General features: G+C 46.5%; 2 protein-coding genes across 8 annotated transcripts in view; one reads left to right on the top strand and one right to left on the bottom strand.

Moving 5' to 3' along the window:
* Positions 1-1882: 1882 nt before the first annotated feature.
* TLR5 (toll like receptor 5) overlaps positions 1883-22843 on the bottom strand; it is a 40922-nt gene continuing 19961 nt past the window's right edge. Inside the window, exons 3-5 of one of the 7 annotated variants that reach the window (XM_017869961.1) lie at positions 21780-21838; positions 15755-15916; positions 1883-5513 (exon numbers count right to left, since the gene is read on the bottom strand). In XM_017869961.1, the coding sequence (XP_017725450.1) occupies positions 2933-5509 (2577 nt within the window). In that variant the 5' untranslated portion in view covers positions 5510-5513; positions 15755-15916; positions 21780-21838 and the 3' untranslated portion in view covers positions 1883-2932. Of the gene's footprint in view, positions 5514-15754; positions 15917-21779; positions 22025-22843 lie in introns of those variants that run through there. The other 6 variants (XM_017869960.1, XM_017869964.1, XM_017869963.1 and 3 more) reach the window with 6 other exon arrangements.
* On the top strand, positions 20196-21828 carry LOC108528252 (endogenous retrovirus group FC1 Env polyprotein-like). Its single transcript, XM_017869967.1, has 2 exons — positions 20196-20281; positions 20616-21828. Exon 2 carries the CDS (start codon positions 20621-20623, stop codon positions 21812-21814), a length of 1194 nt encoding a protein of 397 aa, XP_017725456.1. The 5' UTR covers positions 20196-20281; positions 20616-20620; the 3' UTR covers positions 21815-21828.

Here is a 22843-nt window from a genome sequence, read left to right as displayed (position 1 = left end):
AGCACTACCTCCAACCCCTAGCCAGACTAGGAAACCCCTTTCCCTAGGAGTTTCTTACAAGTTGTTCCGACCAGGAGATTTCTTCAGTGTCCTGGGTGGCGCACTCCCTAGAGCTGGGGGAAAACCATGGCTGAACAGCAGGTGGGACAGGAGAGCATGAACCGAGGCAGAGTGGTCTTTCCAGTCTTCCTGATTTGCAGTTATGCCTGTTACTGGCACAGTATACTTTTGTTTGGTTTTACTGTATTTCTTTCTTTCTTTTTCTTTTCCTTTTTTTTTTTGAGTTAGGATCTCACTCTGTCACCCAGGAGTGCAATAGTGCCATCTTGGCTCACTGCAATCTCCACCTCTTGGGTTCGAGGAATTCTCCTGCCTCAGCCTCCCTAGTAGCTGGGATTACAGGCATGCACCACCATGCCCAGCTAATTTTTGTATTTTTAGTAGAGATGGGTTTTCACCATGTTGGGCAGGCTGGTCTCAAACTCCTGATCTCAAGTGATTGGCCCACCTTGGCCTCCCAAAGTGCTGGGATTACAGGCATGAGCCACCAGTGCCTGGCCCTGTTTTACTGTATTTCTTAGCACAAGGTTCCAGGAGACCTTATTCACTGCAAATTCATGTGGGTTCTGTTTTCCTCCCCACCCCTTCAGCTCTCCATTCTAGCCCCGCTCCCAGCTGCTTATCTAGGCTGCCACTGTCCGACTACCCAGGAGCCCTGTGCCACGCCTAGCCATTTGAAATGGTGTTCAGGGGTGTCTGATAGCCTGTGGTCTCCTGCCCTCTTCAGCTCACCACTCAGCACCTCCATGGATATCTTGCTCCTTCAGGCCCTCATCCTCCCTGCGCCTCCTGTGGAAAGTCTAATAACAGCAGGTGTTGACATGAGGAAAGCTGGGCTTCCCAATATACTTCATTGATCCACAAGACATTTATTAAGCACATACTGTGGGCCAGACACCATAATGGGCCTGCGATACACAGATGAACAAGACAAGGTCCTGACTGCCGTGTCTCACAAACTAAGCCGTTCACACACATACACAAACACACTGGCGCAATGCAATGTCATGTATCTGTGACAGAAAATCTGTCACTGGGGTCGTGAGGGATGGGCAGTCGTGCTAATCAAGGAAATTCACCAGGCAGACAGGTGGTAGGATGGGGAGAAGAAATTCCATGGGGAGGAAGAAGCATGGGCAGATGTATAGGTGGGAAACTCATGAATGGTCCCAAAAACATAAGTGATCTGCTATAGCCAGTGAGGGCAGGACACAGAAGACAAGGTCTTTCCTCAGGGAACTTATCTTCTAGAGAGGTGGGTGGCCAGGCAGGCTTAGAACAAAGAAGACAGGTAGTGGTAGTAAGAGCTACTTTTAAAAGGCCAGATAAAGTGTCAAGAGTTTTCACAAAAGGGAGACAGAACTTTGGGTTGGAGGGATCCCAGGGAGCTTCATGGGCTGGATTTTGAACATGTAGGATGGATGTGCAGAGATGGGAGAAGAATCCAGAGGAAAGAGGAAGAGTGGGGCCTGCATGGTGTGCATGAAAATAATGTCATCACTGGGTGCAGGGCAAGCTCAGTCTCATTGATTTTAAGTGGCCGAAAGAAGTTGGGATGAGAATAGCGTGTGTGTGTGTGTGTGTGTGTGTGTGTGTGTGTGTGTGTGTGTGTATTGGAGGAGCCAGGATTGAGGGGCCCAGTGAGGGGAAGAAGGTGACAGTCTGGAGAGCTGAGGAGTGACCCGGAGTTATGCTGGACTTGGAGGAGGCAGTGTGTGAAGCTATGGGGTAATTTTGGCACAGTTTCCTTGCTTTAAATGTTCTTAGTCCTTTTGCAAAAACACATTTCTATATTAATAAACATGAAAAAAGGAACAGAATGGAAAATACACATAGATTTCATTTAAGATAAAAAAATACAACTTCAATGAAATTGCGACTGCCCCCAGAAGGCCTTCAGTGTATGTGTTCTCTTGTGGTCATTAGGGCAACGAAGGAAAAGATCTGAGAGGCCCTGACATCCTTGGCCAATTTAATTTTCACAGGAATTCCATGACATAGATGCTGTTATGTGAGAAAATGTAGGCCCACCAAGGGCATACCATGGCCAAGGTTACACAGCTAATACACAGCTGACTCAGAACTCAACCCAGGATCTGTGTGCAAAGTCCGTATTTTTCATGCAACAGCCTGAGCGGCTGATCAATGAGGTGTGCTAGGAAATAAAGCTGAAAAGATAGGTTGGTGATAAATCATGGAAGGTCTTGAAGGCCAGGCTGAAATAAAGGCAGCATGTGAAAGAAAGTTCTTGGCTCACTAGGGCGAGACCTGGAGAAGCTGAAGGTAAGAACATGAAGTGCAGTACAGCCACAAGAGAGGGAGTGACTCTCATTCATCCCAGCTTCTTTGGGGCCACCTCTTATCTACAAGACAAAGCGTGACTTGCACTTAACAGTGGCATTGTTTCTGTGGCAAAAGAAGGAAATGTGCCTCTGCTTCTGTTTGTTTTCTACTTAATGTTGTTTTGCAGAACACAGAGAACCCAGAATCATGGACCATCTCATTTTTGACCTGAATGCTAGAGAAAGCACGTCAGCCATCTGCAGCTTCTCCCAAGTGTCCTTCCCATGATTAGGGATACATTCCATAATCAACACAGCAGGACAGAACAGTATTATTGGATCTGAAAGAAAACCAATGGAGACTGGGAATCTCTAAGGGCAGCTGCAATTTTCTAGATCTATTTTTTTCCATTTGGAGGTTAGTGAGACAGAACATGGTGTTGATATGAAAATCGAGAGATTTATGTTGTTTTCATAGTAGCAAAAAGAAAAAAAAAATCTCCGGAGAGGACCCCAAAATGGTAACTTGGTGCAAATACAAAGTGAAGAGTTATTGGTGGCTTGAGATAGGTTGGAAATTGCTCCTTTGATTAGGAGATGGTTGCTATAGTTTGCAACGGAATGTTACTGTCTTTCTTCTTTTCTTTTTCTTTCTTTAGTATATGTTGAGAGAGTTTATGAAGAAACCAGCCAACATCCTGGAGATCCTCAGGCCACCTCAAGTACTGCTGTTTCTGTACAAAGCCTCTAATGGATTGATGTTTCATCAACTGATACTGGGACAAGGACCCAACCACCACCATGATGAGAGCACTGTTAAGGTCAGATAAGCACCTGCCCTGGGCATAACTGAAGGCTTCAAGGCACCAGCCATCTCTAAGGAAGTGTCTGCTCACAAGACAAACAATCTTTCTACTGTTCCAGATGGCGTCCTGGATGTTGGCAATGTGGTTTTCTCCCGGGACAAAGTCTCTTTCTTCAAAGCACAGGTTAAATCTGTTTTGGTCACTGTATTGAGTGTCCAGGTGTTTGAGCAAAGCATTCTGCACCCATGCGAAGTCTTTGCTGCTGAAGCACAAATAGGCATCATATTTGTACATATCAGGTTCTGTGCCCTGGGGATGGTACTTGAACACTAGTCTTTGGGCTGTCTTATAACAGATAAAACAGAAGCCCCGGAACTTCATGACTATGAGGATGGTCATGAGGAACAGAGTCACAGTGACAGTACATACAATGAAAAGGGAGAACTTTAGGGACTTTAAGACTTCCTCTTCATCACAAGCTTCTGTGGAAAGAGAGAAGAGGGAAACCCCAGAGAGCGAGTCAGGGTACACGCAATGTATGTCTGCAGGAGGCCCAGCTATAGTGACATTGGTGTGATTAAGCCAAAGGATAAAAGTGCTAAGTGCACATTCACAAATGAACTTGTTATGAGTGATATCCAAGACACTAAGTGATACAAATAAATCAGGATCGGGAGCTAGGAGCTGATTCCTAGATATGTCAAGGATCTCTAAATTAGCAGGTAAATCATTGTGAGAAAGAACTGTCAGCCTGTTGGAGTTCAGGCTTAGTCCCTTTAATGCAGTCAGATGGCTAAATACTCCTGGTGGAAGGAAATTAAGATAGTTATTATTCAAATACAGAACTTGAAGATGAGAAAGTCCCTCAAAAACATCCCAACAGAGCTCAGATTCCCAGGCAAGTTGCAACATATTTTCTCCAAGGAAAAGCTGCTCTAAGCTGGGATTCTCTGAAGGGGTTTGATCTCCACTACAAGAGGATAAGCGATTTTGATTTAAAATGAGAATCTGGAGATGAGGTACCTGTAGGAGAAAGTAGAGAACATCTAGATTTTCTAGCCTGTTTTCTGATAAGTGGATGAAGTTGGCTGTAAGGTTGATCTCTGACAAAGTCACTAGTTTATTGCCACTCAAGAAGATTGTAGGTATGCTTGGAATAAAATGAATGGTTGTAAGAGCGTTGTCTCGGAGATCCAAGGTCTGTAAGTTTTCCAGGAATTTGAATGTTTGGTCTTGAATTATTCCAATGTGATTCTTTTGCAAATCAATGTAGGCTACCTTAGGTAGTCCATAGAAATTGGAACTGTAAAGTTCCCCCAGAAGGTTATACGATAAATTGAGAACTTGGAGGTTGTCAAGTCCGTAAAATGCTTCAACTGCAATCTTATTTATCTTGTTGTAGGCAAGGTTCAGAACCTGCAAATCCTGGAGTGTCTCAAAGACTCGGGAGTTCAGGGAGAAGATAAACCCATGTGAAAGGTCCAGGTGTCTCACTGAACTTCCGGCCAGGCCAGCAAATGTGTTCTGGTCAGGATCTTTGATGTTATGGAAGCCAAACCCGGCACCCATGATGTGGTGGGCAAGAATCAAAGAGAAGGCCTGGCTTTTGCTGATGGCATTGCTAAAGTTTCCTGTGATATCCACTGTCCAGCCATTTCCAGAAACATCTAGTGTCTCCAGCACCATGTTTCTGAATGGGTTCATACATTTTCCCCAGTCCACTGAGACCCTGCTATACAAGTTATTAGCTGCGAGGCTGAAAAAGGAGAGCATTTTCCCTTGGAGGGGCTCGAGCTCATGTTCACACACAAGAAATATTTGGTTGGAGGAAAAATCTATGGACTTCAAGGAATTCAGCTTCCCAAATGAAGGATGAAGGTAAAGGCTATGAATCTGATTTTTGGATAGATCCAAGCGAGTTAAAGACTTTAAATTTCTGAAATAACCATCTTTCAATACAGCATCGGAGAGACCACAGAAATACAGTCTAAGTTCAAACAGATGGAACAGTCCCTGAAAAGCATCTGGATGCAAGAAGTATATCTGACTACCTCCCAGGTCCAAGATTCTAAGGTTGGGCAGGTTACTGAAGGCCTCCTTGCCAATAGTCAAGGGGGTATACTGGTTCCCGAGCTCCAGCAGCTGCAGCTGTTCCAGAAAGGGGAAGGATGAAACAGTGACTGTCCGGATAGAGTTGAAGCTCAGCAGGAGCCTCTCAGTGGTGTTGAGGACCTGGGGGACCTGGGTGAGGTTGCAGAAACGATAAAAGGCTATTCGGCCATCAAAGGAGCAGGAAGGAAATCCAAACACAGGACTGGCCACAAGCACCACTCCTAGGAGAAGGTCCAGGTGGTCTCCCATGATCCTATGGAGAAGAAGGGAGAATGAAAACACAGGCATTTAAGCTCGAGGTATTGCACTGGGGTCTTCAGATCCTGGGGGTATTCTCTATGATGTTCCTGCTCCCTTTGACCCCTTCATTCCTCTGACTCCACAAACGTGGCTGCTGGCAGATACAGACAAAGCTATTCTTACTCTCTTTCTGCTTTTTTGAGACAGGGTCTTGCCCTGTCTCCCAGGCTGGAGGGCAGTGGCACCATCACAGCTCACTGCCACCTCCACCTCCTGCGTTCAAACCATCCTCCCATCTCAGCCTCCTGATTAGCTGGAACTACAGACATGTGCCACTGTACCTGGCTAATTTTTGCATTTTTAGTAGAAATGGGGTTTCACCACATTGCCCAGGGTGGTCTCCAACTTGTGGGCTCAAGCAACCTGCCCGCCTCAACCTCTTGAAGTGCTGGGATTATTATAGGTATGAGTCACCACACCTGGCCTATTCTTGCTCTCTTTCTATCAAACACTTATGTTGAATTCTCTATATACTAGGCACTATTCTAGGTACTTAAAAAACATTTCACTTAATCTTTTAAAAATTTTTTATTTATTATTCTAAATTAAAATTAAAAAATTGAGATGGGGGTATCACTTTGTTGCCTAGGCTGGTCTTGAACTCCTGAGCTGAAGTGATCCTCCCACCTTGGCCTCCCAATGTGCTGGGATTACAGGCATGAGCCACTGCACCCCACCTGCACTTAATCCTTATAATAATTCTACGTTTGTTCATTCATTAGTTTTTTCATTCATGATTTGCTGAGGGGAGTTGGAGAAAACAGCAGGAAGAGACACAGTGTTGCTTCACTTCAGCCAGGCACCCCATTCCTAGCCCACAGAAAGCTCGGCTGATGAGTGGAAAATAAATTCACTGTTTTTCTCCCTTAACTTGTCTAGGCTACTGGCCCATCTCTGTTTATCTGACCTTACTCCACACACAGTCCATCCCACCATGCAGAAATCAGGCACTTTCTGGCATCCCTACAAAGAGTCAGATGTGATGGGCTTAATAAAAGTGTGATAAGTGCCTAGTGCTCGCCTGGCAGCTGTGTGAGTGTGAGTGTACAACAATAAACAGAGCCTGGCCCACTTGCTTAAGTCCAGTGGGGGAGCTGACTGTCTGTCTGGGTGGGTTGAGTGTTTCCTTCATGGATGCAGCAGAAATGGTGCTCAATAAATGTGTCTGGCTTATGTTCCAAGTATTGTGCTGGGTGCTATGAAGAGAAAACACACAAGAACCCCACCTACAGAGCGCTTGGTGTCTGTTATTTGCATAGCACCTCCATCTTTGGTGCCTGCTATGCATTCCACTTGCTCTAAATGTAACGAAAGGCCTCTGTTGGAAGGTAAAGGAAGAGTTACATAGCTCAGAGGGCAGGTGAATGAGAAGAAAAATAAATGAAAGAAACAGGAAGAAGGCAATGGTTTATAAAGAGCATGAATCCTATGATCCCATGAGACAACATCACTGGCAAAGGTGTCAACACCAGAAGAGATTAAGCCTGGAGCAGTCACGGTGCTGGAGGTAGGCTATCTCTAACGAGGCTGTGCTTTGTGTTGGGGCTGATGTATGGTGGGGTTTCCACAGAAACTGTGAGGCCGTGGCACACAAGCTACAGTAAATCAGAAGTAGGCATTGATGCCTGGGTTGACTCAAAATATCAAACTCAGGCATCTGATAATTGTTAGGAAAAACTTGGTGAGAATGTTTATCACCACTCTGAATTTCTCCCTCATCTTAGTAAATGGCTTCACCATATCCATCCAGAGACTCAGGGTGACAACATAGCAGAGTCACCCTCATTCTTTTAAACATCACCCCCATATCCAATCCATCAGCAAGTCCTCTTGGTGCCACCTCCCAAGCCTATTCACTGCCCTACTGTAAGCCACCGCCATCTCTTTGTGTGGGCCAGACTGGAGACTCCTCACTGGCTCTCTTATTTCTGGTCTTCCTTTCATTTTCCAGCCAGCAGCCAGCATGATCTTTTAAAAACATAATCTAGTTGATATCATTCCTCTTTGTACAGGGCCCTTTCCTTCCTTCCCACTGTACTTGGAATAAAATCCTACGAGGACTTACATGATTCAGCTCTTGACTGTCTTGTCAACATTATCTTGAATAGTTTTTCTACTCAATAACTCACTAAAAAAAATTTGCTGAGTACCTATTATGGGTCAGGCACTGTTTTATTTATCATTTATTTATTTGAGACAGGGTCTCACTCTGTCACCCAGACTGGAGTGCAGTGGTGCTATCTCAGCTCACTGCAACCTCTGCCTCCCAGGTTCAAGTGATCCTCCCACCTCAGCCTCCTGAGTAGCTTGGATTAGAAATGTGTGCCACCACACCCGGCTAATTTTTGTATTTTCACTAGAGACGGGGTTTCAGCATGTTGGCCAGGCTGTTCTTCAACCCCTGACCTCAAGTGATCCGCCCGCCTCAGCCTCCCAAAGTGCTGGGATTACAGGCGTGAGCCAGCACACCAAGCCTTGGGCATTGTTTTAGGAGCTGGAGATACAGCTGTGAACAAAATGGACCAAGCCTGCCCTCATGGAGCTTACATTCTGGTGGACGGAAGAGGTGATAGACAACAAAAGGAAGAGGAAATATGTACTGACAGATGGAGGTAAGTGCAATGGAGGAAAGCAAAGTGGGTAAAAGGAGATGGGGTGCCAGGGCTGGGGTGGTGGCTGCTATTTATGGAGAGGAGACAGGAAAGGTGTCTCTGATGTAATGAGATTAGGGCAGGGGTCTGTAGGAAGTAAGGAAAAATGTGGAGAGGCCCAGTGTTTGAGGGAGAGGAGCGGCCAGCACCAAGGTCCTAGGGTGGAAGTTCCAGCCATCCTGGAATACACATGTGGTCCGTCATTCCAAACTCTTTCCAGTCTCAGGATCTTGGCACGTGCTGCCTCCTCCATGTGAACCCTCTTCTCTCTGCTCTTACTGCGACTGGATCTCACACCAGTGTTTCCTCAGAGCCTTCTCCTGCACACACCATTTGAAATAACTCCCCCTCCCTGTTACTCTTTCAAAAAACCATCTTATTTCCATCAAAGCAATGATCACAGCCCTTAATTGTCTTGTCTATTTGGTTGCTTATTTATCATACTTAACATCTCTGTCCCCTGGTAGACTATATTCTCCACACATCAAACAGTTAGAAAGAAGCATGGTGCTCCCAAAAACAAAGGAAAGAGTATGTTGAATATGTTGAATGAACAACACTGCCATCAACAGAAAGATAAAGGGATTGGATCTGTTCAAGGACCTTTGCCTCAGTGCATTTTATCTGTAACACTCTCTAAAAGCAGTGGCTTCTGATGGGGACAGCTGCCTTCTAGGAAGCTGTAAATTTGCAGGCTTGCTTTTTGGTTGTCGCAGTAACAGGGGTGGGTATCCCCCCTGTAATCAGGATGGCATAATAATGTATGTCAATGAAAAGAGCCAAACTGCAAAATATTTGAAGAGATTTATTCTGAGTCAAATACGAGGGCCATGGCCCATGACACAGCCTTCAGGAGACCCTGAGAATGTGTGCCCAAAGTGGTCAGGATGCAGCTTGGTTTTATATATTTTTGGGAGACATGAGACATCAGTCAAATACATTTAAGATACACATTGGTCTGGTCCAGAAGCACGAGACAACTTGAGGGGTGGGGAGGAGCTTTCAATTTATAGGTAGACTTAAAATTATTTTTCTAATTGGCAATTGGTTGAAAGAGTTATCAATAGAGGCCAGGTGTGGTGGCTCATGCCTGTAATCCCAGCACTTTGGGAGGCTGAGGCAGGCAGATTGCTTGAGGTCAGTGTTGGAGACCAGCCTGGCCAACATGGCAAAACCCCATCTCTACTAAAAATACAAAAATTAGCTAGGCATGGTGGTGTGTGCCTGAAATCCTAGCTACTCAGGAGGCTGAGGCAGGAGAGTTGCTTGAACCCAGGAGGCAGAGGTTGCAGTGAGCTGAGCTTGTGCCATTGCACTCCAGCCTGGGTGATACAGCGAGACTCCATCTCAAAAAAAAAAAAAAAAAAAAGAGTTCTCAAAAGGAAAGAATGTCTGGGTTGGGATAGGAGGTTGTGGAGTCCAAAGTTTGATCATGCAGATGAAGCCTCCAGGTAGCCAGCTACAGAGAACAGAATGTAAATGCCTCTCATCAGACCTAAGGTCTGTGTTGATGTTAATGTTGGCGGGTATAATGAGGCATTTTCAGCCCCCACTTCCATCATGGCCTAAACCAGACTTTTAAGTTAAATTTTTGAGTGCCCTGACCTAGAAGGAAGTCCATTCAGATGGGCCGGGCACAGTGGCTCTCTCCTGTAATCCCAGCACTTTGGGAGGCTGAGGCAGGCGGATCACCTGACCAGGAGGCAGAGTTGCAGTGAGCTGAGCTTGTGCCATTGCACTCCAGCCTGGGTGACACGAGAGACTCCATCAAGAAAGAAAGAAAGGAAAGAAAGGAAAGAAAGGAAAGAAAGGAAAGAAAGGGAAGAAAGGAAGAAAGGAAGAAAGGAAGAAAGGAAGAAAGGAAGAAAGAAAGAAAGAAAGAAAGAAAGAAAGAAAGAAAGAAAGAAAGAAAGAAAGAAAGAAAGAAAGAAAGAAAGAAAGAAAGAAAGTCCATTCAGATGGTTGTGGGGCCTTTGAATTTAATTTTTGGTTTACATGTGCATGACAGTCCTGTACCATGCAGAATCGGCCAGCATCCACACAGCTGTAGGATGTCCTGCCCAAAGTCCCTAAGGGTCAAAAACTTGCTCAAATTACCTCAGAAATGTAACTTTGTGGTTATAATGCTAAAAAAAAAAAAAAAAAAAAAAAAAAAAAAAAAAAAAAAAAAATAGCTTTTTTGCTTGCGCTGTTTTAATATATACTGAACTTTTCAGGAATGCAACTACTATGTCAGTCTAGGTAATTGTCAATCTAGGAAAGACTGTACCTTGTTTAGTTTGGACCTTTATAAAGTGTTATAAACCAAAAATAAAATTCTAAGCTCCCCAACTGACTGATGGACCCCTCTCTTGGCCAAGAGAAGGGGCCTGAAAAACTAGTTCAGGCCATGATGAGAAAGGTGAGGGAGTCAGACACGCCTCATTATACCCTCCTCCCTTTGGAATTCAGGAACAACTGACCAGTATTAACATTAAAACAGACATCTTCAGACTGATAGAACAGACTCTTTGTAGCAATAAGATACCAACACAATAGGCCTGGCACAGTGGTTCATACCTGTAATCCCAGCACTTTGGGAGGTCAAGGTGGGTGGATCAGCTAAGGTCAGGAGTTCAAGACCAGCTTGGCTGACATGGTGGAACCCCGTCTCTACTAAAAATATAAAAAATTAGCTGGGCCGGGTGGTGGCATCTGTATTTGGGAGGTTGAAGCATGAGAATCACTTGAACCCAGGAGGTAGAAGTTGCAGAGATCATGCCACTGCACTCCAGCCTGGGCAACAGAGTGAGACTGTCTCAAAAATAAAATAAAATAAAATAAAATAAAATAAAATAAAATAAAATACACAACAGATAGCAGGATCTGGAATAAATTTAAGTATTTTACCCCAAAATAGAATATTTCTTTGACATATTTTGAAAGGGCCCTGCACAGCTGTCTCTTGTGGGAAAATCTACATCTGTAGAGAATCCCCTTCCCTTTCCAGGTCTTTTCCTGATCCAGGAGAGATTTAATTAAGAGTCTGGCACCTTTTCAGTTCTCATGAAAGAGACATTTACCATCTATTCTCTCTAAAGCCTGCTACCTGGAGGCTTCATCTGCATAAGAACCTTTCTTCACAACCCCTTGGTTCCAGGACTTCAGATAAAAACTTAATTCTTTCAGCGAATTGCCAACCAGAAAGTCTTTTAATCCATCTATGACTTGGAAGCCCCAGGCTTTGAGTTATCCTCCCTTTCAGACCAAACCAATGCATACCCCACATAGATTGATTGATGTCTCGTGTCTCTCTACAATATATAAAACCAAGCTGTAGCCCCAACACCTTAGGCACATGTCCTCAGGACTTTCTGGGGCTGTCACAGGTTGTGGTCCTCACATTTGGCTTGGAATAAACCTCTTGAAATATTTCACAGAGTCTGACTCTTTTTTGTTGACAGTGTTATTCAGCATTTCAGAAAATCACTTCATGGTGGCCAGTGCCTCTGTGGAGAGTCAAACAATGTCACACACTGTACCTGTCTGCACCATATGGTGACAGCATTTATGTGTGAGCAAATTTACTTAGTCCTCATTTCAAAATGTCAAGTGTAATACAAAAGTTTGAGAAGAGGCAGGGTGTGGAGGTTCACTCCAGTGATCCCAGTACTTGGGGAGGCCAAGGCGGGTAGATCACTTGATCCCAGAAGTTTAAGACCAGCCTGGACAACATGGCAAAAACCCATATCTACAAAAAAATGCAAAAATTAGCTGGGCATGGTGGTGCATACCTGTAGTCTCAGCTACTCGGGAGGCTGAGGTGAGAGGATAGCTGAGGCCTGGGAGTTTGAGGCTGCAGTAAGCTGTGTTTGTGCCACTGCACTGCAGCCTGGGCAACAGAGTAAGACCCTGCCTTGGAAAAAAATGTTTAAGAAGTGTCAGTTGAATATTATCTTACTTCTCTTAAATCCAAGCATCTTCTTTATAAGTAGGTGTGAGTGTTTAACTCATTTCATCTTCTAGTTGCACATAAGCATTCACATGCTGAGACATGCACCAACTCATTATAAATTACTTCCCCTTTTATTTCTTTTTTATATCCCAGTTAGGACAGTATATTGATTTCTATAAAATTATGCATGTAGGTGGATTATGTTACATCTATGAATGTCATTTCAAAATAATAAAGAGGTCATTTCAAATATTTGTTATAAAACGGAGGCCTGGGTCTGACAGTTCTGCAGTGCCGAGAGGTAAAGCTTCCAGGTCTTTTTCCACATTCCTTACAGGCACTCTGATGATGAAAGCCAGGAATTCTGTGAATCCTATGTATTCTTTCCACCTACATAGTCTGTGATTATTTTGTTTTGTTTGAGACAGGGTCTCACTCTGCTGTCCAGGCTGGAGTGCAGTGGTGTGATTACAGCTCACTGCAGCCTCAATTTCCTGGGCTCAAGTGATCCTCCCACCTCAGCCTCCGGAGTAGCTGGGACCACAGGTACATACCACCATGCCAGCTAATGTTTGCACTTTTTTTGTAGAGACAGGGTTTTGCCATATTGTCCAGACAGGTCTCGAACTCCTGGGCTCAAGCAATCAGCCCACCTCCACCTCCCAAAGTGCTGGGATTACAGACATGTGCCTGGCCAGTGTTTGTTTCTTTTGTAGGTGATGAGATTGAGTAATGCAAACTAAAAACTGGTCAGGAGTTGGAGACCAGTCTGGACAACACGGTGAAATGCAACTCTACTAAAAATTCAAAAATTAGCTGTGTGCGGTGGTGGGCGCCTGTAATTCCAGCTACTTGGGAGGCTGAATCAGGAGAAACCCTTGAACTCAGGTGATGGAGGTTGTAGTGAGCCAAAATCATGCCACTGCAGTCCAGCCTGGGTGACAAGACCAAGACTCTAAAAAAAAAAAAAAAGAAAGAAGAAGAAAGGATTGGAACCCCCCTTATGGTAGCACAGTTTTAGCCAAGTTAAATGCTTAAAAATGCATAATAAATACAGCACTTGACTTTGAAAATGACCTGCAGTTTGCTTGTGGAAGTGGGCATTTGAAGGGTTGCAGCTTGTGAGTTATCTTATTTTTATTTTTTGAGATGAAGTCTCGATCTGTCACTCAGGCTGGAATGCAATCCAGCTTACTGCAGCCTCCGCCTCCCAGGCTCAAGTGATTCTCCTGTCTCAGCCTCCTGAGTAGCTGGGATTACAGGTGTGTACCACTATGCCCAGCTAATTTTTGTATTTTTAGTAGAGATGGTGTTTCACCAAGTTGCCCAGGGTGGTCTCGATCTTCTGACCTCAGGCGATCCACCCACCGTCATGTGTGTCCATGTGAAGAGACCACCAAACAGGTTTTGTGTGAGCAACATGGCTGTTTATTTCACCTGGGTGCAGGCAGGCTGAGTCCGAAAAGAGAGTCAGAGAAGGGAGATAAGGGTGGGGCCATTTTATAGGATTTGGGTAGGTAAAGGAAAATTACAGTCAAAGGGGGGTTGTTCTCTGGCAGGCAGGAGTGGGGTTACAAGGTGCTCAGTGGGGAGCTTTTGAGCCAGGATGAGCCAGGAAAAGGAATTTCACAAGATGATATCATCGCTTAAGGCAAGGACTGGCCATTTTCAGTTCTTTTGTGGTGGAATGTCATCGGTTAAGGTGAGGCAGGGCATTTGCATTTCTTTTGTGATTCTTCAGTTACTTCAGAACATCTGGGCGTACACGTGCAAGTCACAGGGCATCCTGTGATGGCTTGGCTTGGGCTCAGAAGCCTGACATCCACCTCGGCCTTCCAAATTGCTGGGATTACAGGCGTGAGCCACAGCACCCAGCCAGTGAGTTATTGTGAATGGGGGAAGAAGGGTTATTTGATATCAGAGGGGAAGTTACAGTAACAGATGTGGGTGCATGTGGCTTAAATCACACATGGAGAATGAGGTAGCTGACTAATATTGGAGGTGTATTTTGCATATTTGAGAAGTGGAAAAATACTGAATATCAGAGGTCAGAAAAAGTCAGGAAATGCAAAACAACAAAGTTATCTGCAAAGTCCCTAGCAGAGCAACGGCCGTTTGTGGTTTGGTCAAAGGGCGGGAACAAATGAACAACTGACTAATGTTCAACTTTAAATGTCAGCCAATTGTAAACCTACAACTGTAAAATCCCCAGTGACTCTGTAACTTGCTGTAACTTGTTTGTGTCTGACTATAAAAGACGGCAGAGCACCGAGCTCGGGGCCTCTCCCTAGGACCTGACGCCTGGATGGAGAGGTCCGAGTTCGAACTCGAAATAAAGCGATCCCTGCCGCTTGGCTTTGTCTCTGGACTCTGGTGGTTGCTTTTGGGTCGTCGCGGGTCTGGGCATTACATTTGGGGGCTCGTCAGGGATGGCCCCTAAGCCCACCAGACCCCAGGCCAACGGGTCATCGCAAAAGTAAGCCGGCTCTGTCTATATGTTGTCTGTCTGCCTCTGAATAATCCCGCGGGGTCTGTATATGAGACTGATCTAGTCCTGGCGGACACGCTATAGGAGAGTCAGTGGAGGCCGGTAGGAGACATCCTCCGGTACTCATCTGGGGCTCTGTATTCTGTGGCCCATCTGCTTCTGGTCGGGTCCTAAGCCCGAGACGTGCTAGCGATCAACATATCTTGGTTGTTGGAAGTTATCTGTCGCGCGCCTCTTACTAATTTACCTTGATTTACAGAAGCTTCGGAGCCAGTCCTGTACCAGGCACTAATATCCCTTACCACCCATCTTCTATCAACAGGACTTCCTCGGAATGGGCAACTCCCAGACCACGCCACTTTCTCTCCTTGTCAATAATTTTAAAGATGTGAGAGCAAGGGGACATGATCTCAGTATAGAACTTAAAAAGGGAAAATTAATAACCCTCTGCCACTCTGAGTGGCCCACCTTCGGCATAGGCTGGCCAGCCGAGAGAACCTTTTGCCTCCCCATTATCCTCCAGGTAAAATCAAGGGTTTTCCTGCCAGCTCGTTCGGGACACCCAGATCAGATCCCCTATGTTTTGGTCTGGCAAGATCTGGTGGAAAATCCATCCCCGTGGCCAGCTCCCTTTCTGCTGACTTCTGAACCTTAGTCGCGCAGCCAAATGGGACCACCAAAAGACCAAAAACTCCAACTGCCCCCTTGCCCCCTGTATTGCCTGACAGCCAGGACCTCGTATCCTTGGAACCCCCGCCTTATCATCCCCCTCCTGGACCCCATGCCCAAGCCCAACCGGCCGCACTCCCAGGAAGCCATGAGGGCCGAGAAGCGGCAGCAGTGCCAGGGGAAACTGAAAGTGAGCATGGCTCAGGAGGGCCAGCGGGACGAACACGTGGGCGTGTCCAGTGCGAGGCAACTCCGCGACTTCCCGATTCCACTGTAGCACTCCCCTTAAGGGAAATAGGACCCCCCGATGACACAGGTAACCCTAGACTCCAGTATTGGCCATTCTCTACCAGTGACCTGTACAACTGGAAAACTCAGAACGCCTGGTTCTCTGATAACCCCAAGGATTTAACAGCCCTTCTAGACAGTGTCATGTTCACTCATCAGCCTACCTGGGATGACTGCCAACAGCTCCTCTGCATTCTGTTCACAACGGAGGAACGGGAAAGAATCCAGGTAGAGGCTAGAAAGTTGGTTCCTGGAGATGACGGTCAACCGACTGCAAACCCTGACCTCATTAATGCAGCATTTCCTTTGACCAGGCCAACGTGGGACTACAATACAGCAGAAGGTAGGGGAAAGTTACTCATTTATCACCAGACTCTAATGGTGGGTCTCCGGGCTGCAGCTTGCAAGCCCACTAATTTGGCTAAGGTATATTCTGTTTTATAGGGAAAGACAGAAAGCCACACTGTTTACCTAGAAAGACTAATGGAAGCCTTTAGACAGTATACACCTATAGATCCAGAGGCACCTGAAAATCAGGCAGCAGTTGTTATGTCCTTTGTCAACCAGGCGGCCCCAGATATTAAGAAGAAGCTACAAAAATTAGAAGACTTGGAGGGAAAACAGGTCCAGGACCTCCTTCGCATAGCACAGAGAGTTTATAACAACAGAGATGCTCCGGAGGAAAGACAAATTAGGGCCACTGAGAAAATGACCAAAGTCCTGGCGGCGGTCATCCAAAAAGAACAACCACCGCCAGGAAGCACCCAATCCACGCGTGCCCCTAGGCGCAATCTGAGTAAAGACCAATGTGCATACTGTAAAGAAATTGGTCACTGGATAAAAGACTGCCCCAAAAAGAAACAGCGCCAGCCAGGCCAAGGACAATGGCAGCCCAAATCTATGCCGATACTAGTTACCCAAGATACAGACTAGGGGAGACGGGGTTCGGATCCCCTCCCCGAACCTAGGGTAACTTTACAAGTGGAGGGGTCCCCGGTCCAGTTCCTGGTCGATACCGGGGCACAACATTCGGTCTTAGTCAAGCCCTATGGAAAGTTATCTTCCAACTCCTCCTGGGTTCAAGGGGCCACAGGAACCAAGAAATATCCATGGACAACCCAGAGAGCAGTAAACTTGGGAACCGGGAAAGTGTCCCATAGCTTCCTGGTCATCCCTGACAGCCCTTGTCCCCTGTTGGGGAGAGATCTGTTGACAAAAATGGGGGCACAAATCCATTTTCAACCAGAAGGGCCCAAAGTGACTGACTCCCAAAACAGGCCACTATCTGTTCTTACCGTAACTCTAGAGGATGAGTACCGGCTTCACCAGGAGTTAACGCCTCCTAACCAAAATATAGACTCCTGGCTCCAGAACTTCCCGGAGGCTTGGGCAGAAACAGGAGGGCTAGGGCTAGCAAAGCACCGTCCCGCCATTTTTGTTGAGCTTAAGCCCGGGATGGACCCTGTTCGCGTGCGCCAATACCCAATGGCCCTGGAAGCCAAAGAGGGAATTATACCACACATCCGCCGACTCCTAGATCATGGAGTCCTACGCCCCTGCCACTCACCATGGAACACTCCGCTGCTACCAATACAAAAACCCAACAGTAAAGAATATAGGCCGGTACAAGACTTAAGAGAAGTCAATAAAAGGGTAATGGACATACACCCGACGGTGCCAAATCCATACACCCTCCTGAGTACCTTGAGTCCTGAAAATCAATGGTATACTGTTCTAGACCTAAAAGATGCTTTTTTTAGCCTGCCTTTAGCCCCTAAAAGCCAGGAAATTTTTGCCTTTGAGTGGACAGACTCTGAGAGAGGCATAAGTGGCCAACTGACGTGGACCAGACTGCCACAAGGATTCAAAAACTCCCCAACTCTGTTTGATGAAGCCCTCCACGAAGACTTGGGTGAGTACCGACGCCAACACCCCAGTATAACTCTCTTGCAGTATGTTGATGATCTCTTAATAGCGGCAACGTCCCCAGAGGCCTGCATCCAAGGAACCAAAGACCTCCTGAAAACCTTGGGAAACCTGGGTTATCGAGCCTCAGCTAAAAAGGCCCAGATCTGCAGGCCAGAGGTAACCTACTTGGGGTATCTACTTAGAGGGGGACAGCGCTGGCTAACAAATGCTCGAAAAGAAACTGTCCTACAGATCCCCAGACCGCAGTCAACACGACAGGTAAGAGAGTTCCTGGGATCTGCAGGGTTCTGCAGACTCTGGATACCTGGCTTCGCTGAACTGGCAAAACCCCTCTATCAGGCTACCAAAGAGCAGCAGCCCTTCAATTGGACTGAAGAGGCTGAGCAAGCTTTCCAGCAAATCAAAACTGCTCTGCTCTCGGCCCCCGCGCTGGGTCTTCCGGATGTCTCTAAGCCTTTCCACTTATACGTGGACGAAAGCCGGGGCATAGCGAAAGCAGTATTAACTCAAAATTTAGGTCCCTGGCGCAGACCGGTTGCATACCTCTCAAAGAGACTGGACCCGGTAGCTGCAGGATGGCCTCCTTGCCTCCGGATGATTGCTGCAACGGCCCTGATGGTCAAAGATGCTAACAAACTGGCCATGGGCCAAGAATTACAAGTCACCACCCCTCATGCTGTCGAAGGCATCCTCCGACAACCCCCTGACCGATGGCTCAGCAATGCTCGGCTTACCCATTATCAAGGGCTGTTACTAAACCCCCTCAGAATAACATTTAAGCCCCCGACAACCCTAAACCCAGCATCATTGCTGCCAGACCCAGACTTAAGTAAGCCGCTCCACAACTGTGCTGAAATACTAGCCCAGGTACATGGAGTCAGAGAAGACCTCCAGGACCGACCGCTACCAGATGCAGACCTCACCTGGTTCACTGACGGAAGCAGCTTCGTTCACCAAGGACAGAGGTATGCGGGGGCGGCGGTAACCTCAGAGACTGAGATAGTTTGGGCTGAGCCTTTACCTCCAGGAACATCGGCTCAAAAGGCTGAGTTAATAGCCTTGGCACAAGCCCTGAAACTAGGCAAAGACCGTAAACTGACAGTATATACTGACAGCCGGTATGCATTTGCCACTGCCCACATACATGGGGCTATATACAGAGAGAGGGGGCTTCTCACAGCTGAAGGAAAAGACATTAAAAATAAAGAAGAAATCTTAAATCTTCTGGCTGCCCTTTGGGAACCCAAAAAGCTGGCTATCGTCCACTGTCCGGGACATCAAAAAGCCACTAACCCAGTCACTCGAGGAAACAACCTGGCTGACCAGACTGCAAAAGACGTGGCTAAAACCACTCCTCAGCTGCTGGCCCTCCAGCTGCCTGATCCCGGGCCCAGAGAATTGCCCTTTCACCCAGAATACTCAGAAGAAGACCTCCAGTGGATAAGTAAACTCCCCGGAACACAGGTCAGTAATCAGTGGTGGAAAGATTCTAACAACAATACCATTCTCCCGGACAGGTTGGGGCAGCGAGTAATAGCACAAATCCACCGAAGCACTCATCTGGGCCCGCGGCGGATGTTAGATTTGATTCAACACGCTGGACTAAAAATTAAAAACGCCCCTGAAAAAGTAGACGCCACGGTTAAAAACTGTGTAGTATGTCAACTCAATAACGCCAGTCACGGGACCCAGACCACGGGAAAAAGACACAGGGGAGATAGACCTGGTATATATTGGGAAATTGACTTTACTGAAATAAAGCCAGGAAAATATGGATACAAATATTTACTAGTTTTTATAGATACATTCTCAGGATGGGCAGAAGCTTTTCCGACAAAGAAAGAAACTGCACAGATTGTGGCCAAAAAGATCCTAGAAGAAATCCTGCCCAGGTACGGCTTTCCAGTCATGATAGGGTCGGATAATGGGCCGGCCTTCACCGCAAAGGTAAGTCAGGGACTGGCTTCCATCCTTGGGGCTAATTGGAAACTACATTGTGCTTATCGACCCCAAAGCTCAGGTCAGGTAGAAAGAATGAATAGAACATTAAAAGAGACCCTAACTAAATTGACCATGGAGACTGGCGCTAACTGGGTAGTCCTCCTCCCCTACGCTCTGTTCCGGGCACGTAACTCTCCTTATAAACTAGGACTTACCCCTTATGAAATAATGTATGGCAAACCACCCCCTATCCTCCCTAACCTTAAAGACAATCTCCTCAAAGCTGACACAGATAATGGTCTTGAACTTTTGTTCTCCTTACAAGCCCTACAGAGAGTTCATGAGGAAGTCTGGCCCAAGCTAAAAGAACTATATGAAGCTGGGCCTCCACCCATTCCACATCAATACAAACCGGGAGACTGGGTCCTCGTCAAGCGCCACCGACAAGAAACCCTAGAACCCCGGTGGAAAGGACCATTCCAGGTGATCCTGACTACGCCTACGGCCCTCAAAGTGGAAGGCATCGCCGCCTGGATTCATCACACCCACGCCAAGCCTATAGACCCGCTCTCGGACCTTGTTACATCCTCGACGGGAGAGGCAGCAACCTGGACAGTTGACCGGACCAAAGAAAACCCTCTAAAACTTGTTCTACGCCGTCAGCAACCTAAACTGTAACTATGACACCTACCTCCTTTATAACTCTTCTACTCTTATGGATCCCTTGTGGGGAGACCCAGGCGAACCCGGCAACATCCCCTTTCGCTTGGCGTTTCTTCCTGACTGAGAACTGGACCAATTATGCTCAGACAGAACAAAAGGGCTATGTATTAGGCACTGCTGACTGTCCCCCTGGGGGTTGTAGCACTCCCATCCATCTAAATTTCACTGATTTTAAACACCAGCCAGGAAAAGCAGCACCCGCAATTTGTTTCCTCTTTGACCAAACACTCTCTTATTGTAATAACTCATGGGTAGAACAAAGTGTCGGCTGTCCATATAGGTCCTGCAAAATCCACACCGTTAAAATCCTAAAAACTTCTGAGTCCCTATCCAGTCAAACGTGGCAGTCACACAATTTCTTTAAAACCACATCAGGCTACACCTGGGTTATCTGGGACCCCTGGGACTCCCGCTGGACTTCCCAGCAAAAAGGGGCTATGTACTTGACTTCAGGAACTACCTGGCCTAGTAGCCGTCTCTTTCTCTGGCGTTCCCTTGTTCAGATCCAGACCACCCTACACGCGGCTATACAGAACCAGGAAAGGGAATTAAATGTCCAGCTTTCAACTTTAACTCCTACCCGCCCCTTTTCCTGGTTATCCCTATTAAGAGAAGGGTTAGAAATCGCAAACGCCACTGGCCTAGGCAATCTCTCTGCATGCTTCTTCTGCGCGGCTCTAGGGCGACCGCCGTTAACCGCAGTTCCACTTCCAGGCCCGTCTAACGCTTCTCTCAGCCTAAACCCTAACAATAGCCACATACCACCCCCGATCCCTGACGTCCCCTTGTTCCTAAACCCTGGACAGACACAAGTTTCCTTTTGTTATTCAAATGCCGGCACTACCCTCTGTAATACAACTTCCACTCCCAACTCAACCCTCTTTGCCCCTCCCGGTTCTTTCTTCTGGTGCAATGGGACCCTATATAAGAACCTTTCCACTCAGGCCACTATAACCCTACTGTGTCTCCCTGTCACGCTAGTCCCCCAACTAACCTTGCGCACCCCTGCAGAATTTTCCAGGTGGGACTCCGCCCCTTTCCCTAGACCAAAACGAGCTATATTCCTCCCCCTAGTAGCCGGAGTCTCACTCACCACGTCCTTAGTTGCTGCAGGACTAGCCGGGGGAGCTTTAGGTCACTCCCTTATCAGCACTGCAAAACTCTCTCATCAATTCTCCATAGCTATGGAAGCTTCCGCCGAATCCCTTGCCTCATTACAGAGACAATTGACTTCCCTTGCCCAAGTTACTTTACAAAACCGCCGTGCACTAGACCTGTTAACGGCCGAAAAAGGAGGGACCTGTCTTTTCCTCAGAGAAGATTGTTGTTTCTACATAAATGAATCTGGACTCGTAGAAACGCGAGTTCAACAACTACATAAACTCAGCCTAGAATTGCAGAAACAACAATTCACCTCTGCTGCCAACAGCTGGTGGAATTCCTCCATGTACTCCCTTCTAGTGCCCCTCATAGGACCATTCATAAGTATACTTCTCTTACTCACTATAGGACCATGTATAATAAACAGATTAACAAACTTTATAAAAGAAAGACTCAACACTGTCCAGCTTATGGTCCTGAGAGCCCAGTACCAACCTGTACTCACCGAGCCTTCCGAGTCAGACGTATAAGACCCAAGATTGGCTCTCCAGGTACTAGAGAGAGGGGAAATGAGAAGTGGAAAATACTGAATATCAGAGGTCAGAAAAGTCAGGAAATGCAAAACAACAAAGTTATCTGCAAAGTCCCTAGCAGAGCAACGGCCGTTTGTGGTTTGGTCAAAGGGCGGGAACAAATGAACAACTGACTAATGTTCAACTTTAAATGTCAGCCAATTGTAAACCTACAACTGTAAAATCCCCAGTGACTCTGTAACTTGCTGTTACTTGTTTGTGTCTGACTATAAAAGACGGCAGAGCACCGAGCTCGGGGCCTCTCCCTAGGACCTGACGCCTGGCCGGAGAGGTCCGAGTTCGAACTCGAAATAAAGCGATCCCTGCCGCTTGGCTTTGTCTCTGGACTCTGGTGGTTGCTTTTGGGTCGTCGCGGGTCTGGGCATTTCATATTCTTTTGTGTTTTGGCACAGCTGGGTGCAGTTTTCTGCCTTTACATGCAAGAAATTACACATAAGCAAATGTGAAATTCACATTCTTGAATATGTTAATATTATTCTCTAGCATATCAATAATCTTCCCAACACATTAATATTGTTCCCTAATACATCAATCATGTTAGAAACAAGTTTACATTCCAAAACAAGCCTTATAGCAGCACTGACTATACTCTAATTCAAGGATTACAGTTCAAATTAAGAGTAGAAAAGATGCAGGTTCTATATATGATTCTACCCCCTGCACCTGCGAGGCAGAGTATGGAGATCCTGTGGGACTGTCTTGAAAATCAGCCCTGGGAATGAGTGCAGACTCAGACCCTAATGAGCTCAGGGACTTGGGCAGAGCGCGTCACTCCTCACAGTCTCAGTGTTCTCATGTTTCATTGAAAGACTGAACAAGATTAGTAGCTCTCAGCCTTGGCTACAGATTAGAATCACCTGAGAAGTCTTCAGACCCAGGAAGCCCAGACTGACCACAGATGCATTAAATGAGCCTCTTTGGGGTTGGTGGTGGTGGTGGTGGTGGTGGTGGTGGGCGGGGGGAGGA

The sequence above is a fragment of the Rhinopithecus bieti genome, unplaced genomic scaffold (assembly GCF_001698545.2).
Source record: "Rhinopithecus bieti isolate Rb0 unplaced genomic scaffold, ASM169854v2 scaffold_1673, whole genome shotgun sequence".
In the NCBI taxonomy this organism is placed as follows: Eukaryota; Metazoa; Chordata; class Mammalia; order Primates; family Cercopithecidae; genus Rhinopithecus; species Rhinopithecus bieti.
This window is presented reverse-complemented; position numbering and strand designations above follow the sequence as displayed.